At 41.5% G+C, this 10786-nt stretch overlaps 1 protein-coding gene across 2 annotated transcripts; it reads left to right on the top strand.

Moving 5' to 3' along the window:
• Nucleotides 1-5991, top strand: cep57l1 (centrosomal protein 57, like 1). Of its 2 annotated transcripts, none has more exons than XM_049589915.1 (11): nucleotides 1-150; nucleotides 525-696; nucleotides 806-994; nucleotides 1091-1212; nucleotides 1411-1515; nucleotides 1600-1677; nucleotides 1970-2059; nucleotides 3158-3232; nucleotides 3331-3593; nucleotides 3679-3823; nucleotides 5427-5991. In XM_049589915.1, the coding sequence occupies exons 1-11, from the start codon at nucleotides 130-132 to the stop codon at nucleotides 5631-5633; spliced, it is 1467 nt and encodes a 488-aa protein (XP_049445872.1). In that variant the 5' UTR covers nucleotides 1-129; the 3' UTR covers nucleotides 5634-5991. The 2 variants fall into 2 exon arrangements, with proteins under 2 accessions (XP_049445872.1, XP_049445871.1); XM_049589914.1 differs by having other exon boundaries at nucleotides 1088-1212.
• The last annotated feature ends 4795 nt before the right edge of the window (nucleotides 5992-10786 follow it).

Raw genomic sequence — 10786 nt, 5'->3', positions numbered from 1 at the left:
CCTGGTGGCGACAGAACAACTGAGTCGCACAAGAAGTCAGTTAGCTACATAAAAACATAAACAGTCTGAAAACATTACATATTAGCATATGCTTGGTTTCGAAACGAGTATTTACCTCACCGACACAAGATGGAGGCTTATCACGATCAGGTAACGTTAACGTTCGCAAATCAGCCGTTAGCTTTGAATGTGGCTAACACGTTAGCATTAGCATTGTTTACTGTTAGCTGCTAGGTTATCTCACCGAGCTTTTCTGTAGGTTTTCGTACGTTGATTTATCTTAACTTACGAGATAACGGCTGCAAATGTCGTTACTGCTTTATACTAATATGACTAGGTATGTTAACGTTATTTGTCAACAAAACGGTTCGTTTTCACTGGTGTAAGTTAACTCTTAAAGTTGGTCGGAGCATAAAGGTATAACTTTTTGGGGCATAACTTTTTAATGGGCTTTTTATTATACTGTCTTTAATTTTATAGACTGAACAGTTAATCAACTAGTTTCAACCTCCTTTTGTCTTTAGACTTTAGACTCACCCTCCAAAAACAGTTACATTGGGAGTTACTACCAGCCTCCAGACAGGATACTACCAGTAGCAAGACAGCTGGAGTTCCCTGCCCAGTCATCCGTCAGCGTGGACCCACAGATGACCAGCCCTCGGGTGTCTCAAACCAAACCTAATATTGACAGCATAGGTATGGCACATCCATTATGTCAAGCTTCTTGTCTCAGTTAGTGTTGTTTATGGCTACCTTCTACTGCAGTTACCAGGTATGTCTTTCTGTTCTTTTAACTCCTCTTCAGCTGTTGTTGATGCACTGAAGACCCTCCAGGAGAAAATCAGGCGGTTAGAGCTGGAAAGGAAGCAAGCCGAGAAGAGTTACAGTCAGTACTCTCACGATGCCCAGAGGCATCAGCAGGTCACAGCATCTTACACGGTGCCCAGTCAACCAGCAGCCAGCCTGCCTGAGACAGATAACTCTGGCAAGAAAGGTAAGTGATGTGGGTTGCAAAGGCAGAAGCCATTGCAAATGTGAGGTCTTTCCTGTAGGTGTTTTTTGATAGTTGTCGCTGTGTTTACAACAGCAGAGCTGGACTCGAAGCTGCAGTCTGCAGAGGCTCGTTGTAAGGTTCTGGAGAAGCAGCTGGACTACATGAGGAAGATGGTTGAAAACGCTAAAAAGGAGAGGAATGCCCTCATGGAGAATCAGGTACTCCAAAAGGCTGCAAACTGAAAGAAACACAAATCATTAAAAAAAACTTTATGTAAAAGTAGGTCCTATAACACTATAAAGAGAAATTATAGTCTGAAATCATTCAGTTACTTTCTAGCATACCTGAATGTACTTTAAGTGTCATAAATGCATGTTTCTTAACTGCCATATAATCTCTGTTTACCTCCTCACCAGGCTTCACTACAGCCAAGTAGCTCAAACACCCAGTCTCAGCGGGAGAAGCTGGAGAAACTTGAATCAGAGTGTCTCAAATTGAGTAGGACCCAAAGTCTAGCAGAGGTAAGTCACAGTTTTATTGGTCTGAACACTAATCATCACAAGCTTAATGGTAAGATTATTATTTCAATGCAATTTTGCTTCCAGGCAAAGCTCGCCATTCTGGAGCAAAAACTACTGAAAGAAGAGCATGAACGTAAACTTGTGCAGGAGAAAGCCGACAAGGTCAGTCTACATGCACTGCACTTTTTGGATAAGCTCAACAATGACATAAGAACCCACAATTTCACTTTGTTATTTAATGTCCTTACCCCAACACGCCAATATTTTGCAATAAATGCGGAAAAAATAAGCAGTATTTTTTAAATGACAAAATTCCGTAACTTTTACTTTCTATTAAATGATCTCTAGAGGGTTTACATGAGACTAACTTTCTAATGATGGCATAATGGCAACAAAGAATATTGAAAAGGAAAAAAAACTGACTTTAATCTTGTTGTTGTTGCCATGTCCACAGCTGCAAAAGGAGTTGGACATCAACCTTCTATTGTCTGTGCCAACTACTGAAGAAATAAAGCCAAAGAAGAAAACAAAAAAGACCACCAAGGTATTTTTCTGAGACCCTGTGTTCACCAAAGGGTGTTTTTTACCAGCTGAAAACACCAGATGCCCCTCAGAAAATGCCCAGCTGGGAGCACTTGAGAGTGCTTTGGAGGCACAGCATTTTTTAAGCAGAGATGCTTTGGTTGCTGCTATGATATGGAATAATTATGGAAGTAAACATGTTGGCACAAGGTGGTGAACTTGCTCTGGATGACAGGAACACTAAAGCATGTAGGGAGAGAGGCCAGATCTGCCAGTCTGTGTGGGTTCATGAGTGGGAACATATATTACTATGTATACAGTGTATTAACTAGGGCTGCCACTAACGATTATTTTCATTGTCGACTAATCTGTCGATTATTTCCTCGATTAGTCGACTCATCATTTCATCGAAAAATGTGTTAAAATGTTGAAAAATGTCGGTCTATCTCGCCCAAACCCCAAAATTACGTCATCTAATGTCTTGTTTCCTACTCACGCCAAAGGGTTTTAGTTCACTGTCATGGGAGAGTGTGTAAAGCTGCCAATATCTGAATGTAAGAAGCTGCAATAAGAGTATTTTGGGGTACTTTTATAGTACTTTTCTATGAAAAATGACTCAAACCGATTAGTCGACTACTACAATAGTCACCGATTATTTTAATAGTCGATTAGTCATCGATTAGTCGACTAATCGTGGCAGCCCTAGTATTAACATATTTCTCCTCCAGTGCTTTTGTTCAGCACTTGAACATGTCAGCTGTTGGTCTTTGTGGTATTTGTCCCTCCTCCACTGTGACTGATCAGCCGGGTAAAAAATGACAGTGATTAGCGCAGAGTTTAGCCAAAGTTAAACTCAACTCTTAGCAGAAAAGAAGCACCCAACGGGCTGCGCAAAGCACACAACAGATACTCAGCTCCTCGTCACGCTTCTGACGTTAATAGTGTAGCGTAAATACACTGTGCTGCCATTGCAAAAATTTTAAAAACGCACTGGCCTCAGGAAAAAACTCATTGGTGGGCACGACGTCTTATTGATAAAGTAAAATGACTGCCTGTATTGAGTTGACGAGAAAAATATTTGTTCGCACATAGCAGTGATAACAGCTTTCTTCTACCTCAGAAAACCTCCACACAGAATGAGCTGGCATCACCAAGCGGCCTAAGACACAAAAAATTCCCCTTTGTTGCAGGAACAGTAAGTCAGCACTAACTCCAGAAACCGTGTACTATCATTAACTCTATCCCTTGTTTTGATTCCTTTTGATTTACATTGTTTTTCCCTACCTATCACAGTCGACAAGCCCAAGCCATTCAGTCCACGCCAACGTGCAAAGTATACTCCACATGATGAAGCACCATCAGCCCCAGCTGTGTGAAAGAGTGAGTGCGCTGCACAAGCCTGGTTGTCCAGCCAAGAAAAGCCTCCAAAAGTGCTTGGCTCCATCTTCCACCACTTGTCACAAGCCTGACAAGGAGCCCGAAGGAGCAGATCAGTCACTGGGCTCGCTGTCTGACCTGCTCTTGGCTCTGCAGGACGAGCTAGGACAAATGAGCTTGTGAGTGAGATTGTTTTATTAATTGTTTTGTTTTACTTTTTCTGTTACACATTTAGTAATCTGTGTCCGTGTTTATTTTCCACAGTGAGCATCAGGAGTTGGTGCACCAGATAGATGCAACCCAAGATCGCGAGCAGAAGCGGGACCTGCAGAGTGAACTGGGGAGGTTGGTTGCCAGGATGGAGGAGAAGGGAGCCCAGATCACTAAGCTCCGCAAACACCAGCAGAGGGTATGTGAACCATGAGTCAGTACAATCCAGAGATACGTTTGAAAAGATGGTCACAATTTCTTGCCTCATTTACAGGCAGTAATTTAAATGGTAACTTGAGTATTTTTCATGCTGGACCCTTTGTTTCCATGTTTTTGTATCTGACAGATGGAAACATCTTTTTTTTTTCTTTTTTTTTTTTAATATCTCCAGTATTGAGCGAGAGCACTCCAGCTGGCAGCGGCCAAACCGGCTGCAGTGTAACCACTTAAAACATTTATGCACCATCAATTTACGTCCACTACAAGTGCTTGTTTTGGCCACTGGCGGGCTCAGATTATTATTCTAAGTGTCTGAAAACATTACAGAAAGGATCCTTACAGAGACAGGCCTTTTTGTTAAGTAAAAGCTTTTTTGTTCACCCAGTAACAGCCCCAAACCGCCATCGGCAAACACACCAGACTCTTTTTAAATAAACAGTCATTTTAGTGCATATAGAGCCAGCATATCTTCAGATTTAACTGGATGAAAATTTGGGGTTTATATCAACCAAACCAGAGTTGTTGATTGTTGGAACAGTAGAAAGATAAGCAAAATGATTTTTGTGTTTTATTTTGTTTCTGTCAACTTTGAACAAAGTGTGTTTTATGATGATAAAATTAATGTTTATGTGAATGAGGTCTGGTGGGTTTGGTGATAGCGATTTCAGGGCTGTTTCTGGTTAAACAAAAACGATCTTACACCAGGTTCACACTGAATGGGAAAGCGCTTCAGAGCACGGCAGGCTTCCATGGAGTGCTGCCCGCTAGCTTTTGGTGCCCATGTTAAGCAATTGGACTGTTCACACAGGACGTGGTGAGACACCAAGCACCCATGCCGGTTCATGATCTGCAAGGACGGTGTCAACGTCTGGTCTGTTTTTTCCGCAAGCAAATCGGGCAAGAATGCACACTGAAAATGTTTTGTAAATGATATCAAGTGTATATTAAATATGTTATAAATTATCTAACTATGATAAATGATAAACCATGTGTCCCATGCTTCTACATATTTGTAAGTTGTGTCTAAACAGAGAGTGAGAGAGATGTGCAGAGCCACACACATCCACACTCACACACACACTCACACACACACAAGCAGATGGAGACAGAACTCTACATGTGATTTAAACAGAGCAGAGAGCAGAAGGAGACCAGCGCTGAGAAATGCGCTTCTGGTGTGAACAGCCCGGCAACTGCTGTGCAACAAATCATTTTGCATTTTTGCATCCAGTGTGAACCCTGCGTTTGCTTTAGCAGAAAGTTCTGTCTCTCTGGGGTTCCTCTTCATTTTAGACACTTAGAATGACAATCTGAGCCTGTCAGTGGCAACAAAACTCACTTTAAGAGGATGTAAATTGACAGCACACAATTGTGCGTTAACCTAACATCGCAGCCTGTTTTGCTGCCTCAATAGTGGACCAGTTTGAAAAATTGTTGTCTCCATTAGTCACCTACACACAAAAATATGGGAGAATAGGGCCCAGGTTGAAAAAATACCAAAGCTACCCTTTAACTGTGTTGAGTACCTGTTTGTAGCATCAGCTGATCTCTGTCCTTAATGTCTGTCTTTGGCTCCTGCACAGGTCCATAAATTGACCCAGAGCCAACCATGTGACAAGGAACACACAGCCAAGAAGTTGTGTGGGATCAAGCCACCTGTTCCCTCTCCTGTTAAGGCCAAGAAGACACGTAAAAAAAGTGGGACCCCTCACAACAACCTGCAGCTTCTCAGAGAGACCCAGAAGTTCAGGAACAGTCTAAATCAAGATGACCTTTCCTGGGAAGCATGAGGTTCTCTGAAAGACCTTTCTGTGTACGGGCTTTGATGCTACAGCTGGCCTAACCACAAGACTCCCCTTGGTTCCTGGCAGCCTGTTTTTCTCTTTTCAGATGGCCTCTTGGACATTTTAGATAACAAATGAAAAGAGGGAATAAAGTGTTTTTGTGTTTTTACACAGGAAAATTGTTAATATTCATAAAACTTATTAAGCTATGGGAGACTGAGTTAAATGAAATCTTGCACATACAGGGTCCTTCACAGGTAGATGGTGTTTAGTTTATTAATCATGACCTTCACCTGTCTAATATCAAATGAAGCTGAGGAAATTTTTCTTCTATTTTTTTTTTTAAATTTTAATAAAATGTATTCTCTCTACATATTGTCATCACATCTTTGTTTATGTTTTACTTGCTAGCACCAATGTTTTTTTCTGCACTGCAGTTTGTACTTCACACAGAGAACCACTAGGTGGCAGCGCTAAGCTTATGTCTGTTTACAAATGTGATGGCTTACCTCACAGACCACATGTATATAAGACATAACTTTATAATGATGCATGGAGCATGAAGCTCCTACTGTTTTGCACAGTCTGTAGAAGAGATGGACCAAATGCTTTGTGAAAACTGTTGAAGCAGCTGGCCGGACAGCTGAGTAAATGCAGCCCTGACCACAGGACAAACGGATGTGGCTTTTATCACTGTGCACTGGTGGGAGGAACTGCTTTTCGCCACAGGATTTTGCTATTTCACACTGCCTCAATTCAGCTCAATTCTCTTAAATTCACCCTGATAGCTATTACTCTCCTTAATTGTAGACTGGTCAGATGACAGGACACATTTCTGGCATGGCTGGGGCTTTTATATTTGCTCTGTTGAGTCACTCACCTTTTATGGTACGAATAACAACATGTGAAGCTGTCTCATAACATTCCTGCATTATCTCCTCATTATCAGGCCTCGGTCAGCATTTTTATTGTCTCATCAGGTCACATTTTTGATGCACAAGAACCATTTTTGACCTTGGAGTTAATCTCAGCCACTCCCTGTACCAGCAGCTCTGTTGTGGTTGTTAAGTCACAAATTGTTGCAATAAAAACTAAAATCAAAACATCCCGAACTGCCCTGTCCAAGGCTCTGGGTCACAGGAGAAGAAAACAGCTGGTTGTTATTGTTGCTCTCTGCATTCAGCCTTTTCAGTTCATTATCTAGCCAGCATTGCTTCGTCCTGGTATTCTTGGCATGACTCGGGAGTTCATGGCATGGTTAAATGGACTGGGCTGGCCATTGCATTGTTTCTCTGTGCTACCATATTAGATTACAGAGCATGACTGGACACAGCAATCAGGTTAGCTGTGGCAAGTCAAGACCCCTCCATGCCCACATACAACATCTTGCCTGACCGTGCAGCTGTGAGACCTTGTGACTGCACACCCCTCTGTTTGCCTGGTGTTGAATAGCAGTGGTGTGTTTGGAGAAACGTGTGTAGGAGGGCTGGGCAGATGTGAGATAAAGATATGTACAGTGTAAAAGAAAATCAAATGAGCAAGGAGCACATTTGCCTGCAGTCTATTTCTTTAAGAGCTCAGTGTCTAAGATTTAGGGAGATAGTGACATCTAACGGTGAGGATTGCAGATTGCAATCAGCTGAAACTTCTCATGGTTAGAATTCCTTCAGTGTTCATTGTCCAGGGCTTTTTAATGGGAGCCACATTGTCCACAGAGGTCTCTTCTTCTCCAAAACAAATGGGCCAGGGCATTTAACCAAGTAAAAACACAGAATAAAGCAGTTTGACATTACAGATCAGTGTTTTTCCTACATGGTTTGGCTTGTCAGAAATGGGTTGCCTGCCCAGCACCTGCTACTCTGTTCCCTTTTTGTTTTTTAACTTAACCTCTGATAGCTTAAAATCCAGACATTTAGGAGGTTGTTACCAGGAGACAAATAATCCACAGAAGTCTCTGCTTCTCAAAAAAAGGACCCAGTGATTTAAACCGGTAAAAGCACTGAAAAATGTAGTTTAACATTAAGAAATCAGTGTTTTTCTTACAATGCTCGTTGCAGAGGGGCTGCTAAAATACAAAAATATGAATGGCCCTATATAGATGTTGGTTTGTATAGTCTGGGCTACTGTAAAGACATTGCAGTGCAACATGGCAGACTCTGTGAATGAGGACCCGCTCCCATATTAACAGCTCATTCTAAGGTAACAAAAACACAACGATTCTTATTTTCAGGTGATTATACCCTAAAGAAAACATACTTATCACATTATATACCATCTCTGCCAATATACCCCCCTAAATCCTACACACTGGACCTTTAAGTGTTACAAGGTGACATGGAGAAAAATTAAAAGTAGTGTCCCTAGTTTGTGAATACAAAGTTATTTGTTATTAAAAAGTTGGCTGACCAAAGGATTTTCCACTTCTTAGTGAAGGGCCCCATAAGAGATGTTCTGATAGAGCAGCACAAGCTTTTCTACCTCCATTAACAGCAGATACTAAGTGCAGGGTTGCAGATTGTTTCTTTAATGGATACACGAGAGAGGAATTATGGCGTGCTTGTCCAAAAAAACATTCTCCCCTGAAACGCTCTCTGGTTCTAGGAAACGGTGCCAGCTGAGGACTCCGGGCCACTGAAAGAACAACAGTCCACTCAGCACAAACATATTGTACACACACACACATCGTTCAAGAATGTACGGACAGTGATTCTTGAGTGTGCTCACTAACACTTCCTTCAGTTTTTGCTACATGAGCAGAACCTTGCTGTGACCTTGGAAACTGACCATGTGTCCTGTCAGGAGAGCAAAAACTCTGTGTGAAAAACAAACAGGTTGTTTTGAACAATGGGGTGGTGTCTTTGGTTTTGGCTTTCATTGACCTGTTCAGCCATTAATGGTACATGACAGCGAATAATGTCACATGGCTGCAATAAACTTTGTACCTGTTTCACTTTCAAAAACATGTTGCTATCATAGAGAGAAAGTAGTAAACATCTAGATAATACTACATATGATGTGTACAGTGATTATCACCACAGAACTAGGCTATCACTTCAAGTGTTACTGCACTCATTAAACTAGACTTCAGGAAAGGCTGTGGACAAACTGTGGATGATTGTAGGGCTATTAGTTTGTGTATGGCCAAAGGGGGGCACTAGTGTCACCAAAACCCCTTTACATTAATTAACAGGTACAGCGGTTATTCACAACCTTGTTGGGTTGATCTTTCCTTGTCACCTCCTCATCAGAGGTTATGGCCTTGTGGGCATGACATTTGAGGGATTTTTAGATGACCAAAGATGTGACAATATGAAGTACTTTTCTAGAACAATCTTAAAAATATATACATAATCATATCTAACAGTTTCCCATTAGTTATCAGTGAGCCCTCTGATTTATCTTTGTGGCCCACTGAGGGTCCCAAACCCATGAATGCGAACCACTACATTAGATGATCAGGTAGATAATGAAGATGGGAGGTGACTGACGAAGTAAGGGTGAGTCCAGCATGTACAATGTCAGTAATGTATGTCAATAAGAATCTGATTACGCCTCCAAATTATGTTGGTGTTTTTTCCAATAGACTCCAAATATATTGACCAACACATGCAGACAAAGGAGCAGGTGAAGCAGACAGTGGGGTGAAACAAAGTCCCTCAGCCAGTTACAGGTATTAAAATCAGAGGGGCACTTGGAGAGCACAGACCTCTGCCAAAGCCCAGTGTCCTCTCTCACAGTGTTAACGAAAATGAAGACCAATATCTAATTTGTGTATCCACCCCGTGGTTCCTATCTAGTCCAAAATTTAATGCGTTCTTCCTTGGCCCATGTTACATCCTTCCACGAAGTTTCATAAAAAATAGTGTCAGTAGTTTTTTTGTAATCTTGCTGACAAACAGACAAACCAAACTGAAAACATACCCTCCTTGGTGGCAGTGGTATCCCTAGAAATTTTTATAGGGGTGGGTCGGTGCATCAACTAATACCAGTACAGTAAACATTTTGAGTTCCACAACAATCTTGTTTTAATGTGGTACATGTTAAGCCAGGAATTGGCAACCTTACCATCATAAGAGCCATTTTTAAACAAAAATAAAATTAAACAAATCTGTGTGGAGCTGCTTTGAGCCTCATAATGAAGGTAACGTAGCCTATTAAGTTTAAATTAACCTATAATAGTAGTCTAAATGAGCATTTATTAATATGTTTTATCACAAGGTGGCTACTGTGCAGGGCACTATTTATGATTATTTGGTACTTTAACTTTGCAGAGCTGGCAGTCAAAGCAAACAAATCTGTCCACTCACAACTAAATTCTCTTTTATTCCAAGACTTTTTTGGATTTGTCATCAATACCTAACCAGCTAGAGAGACTCAAGACTAGCCACTGCTATCGAGGCTTTTTAAATTTGGTATAAACGCATCCCTTTTTTTTAAAGATTTTTTGGGGGGGGCATTTTTAGCCTTTATTTGATGGGACAGACAAGCGTGGGGGGGGGGGAGTGGCTTGCAGCAGGGGGCCACAGGCTGGGGTTGAACCCGGCTGCTGCGGCAACGGCCTTGTACATGGGGCGCCTGCTCTACCACTAAGCCACCGACGCCCCAAGGTGTCCCTTTTTTATAAAAGGAGAATGTAAGAATTTCTTTAGGCCTACAACATTGATAAATTAAAATTAAAATGTTAAAAACATAACCCTTAGTCACTTCCCTATAAGTTTTTGTCAAAGTCACACGGAGCCACTAGAGAGAGGCTAAAGAGCCACAGGATGCCTACCCCTGTGTTAAGTGATTCATCGTTGTTCAAAAGGGCAGATTGTCTTTTCCCCTAAAAAGACAAATAAACAGCTTTAATTTGAAGGAGTACATTGATTATAAGGAACAAAACATTTACTGGGAACAAGCCTTCTCAAGTTTAGGGAAAACTCAAAGCCATTTTCATTCTGATATTTTGAGGTGAGAGCTCAAGTGACCACTTTGAAAATGGCCGTGCCAATTGTTCTTTACCAAAATTTAGCGTAACTTTGGAGCGTTATTTAGCCCCGTTCTGGACAAGCTACGCCAACATGGTTGGTATCAATGGATACCTTAGGTTGTCTAGTTTCCCATGATACCACTACCTTCATGCTAGCTCTACAGCCTCTTAAAGACAATAATGTGAG

Source organism: Epinephelus fuscoguttatus, linkage group LG11 (assembly GCF_011397635.1).
Source record: "Epinephelus fuscoguttatus linkage group LG11, E.fuscoguttatus.final_Chr_v1".
Lineage (NCBI taxonomy): Eukaryota > Metazoa > Chordata > Actinopteri > Perciformes > Serranidae > Epinephelus > Epinephelus fuscoguttatus.
The sequence above is the reverse complement of the archived record's forward strand: the minus strand, read 5'-3'. Positions and strand labels throughout refer to the sequence as shown.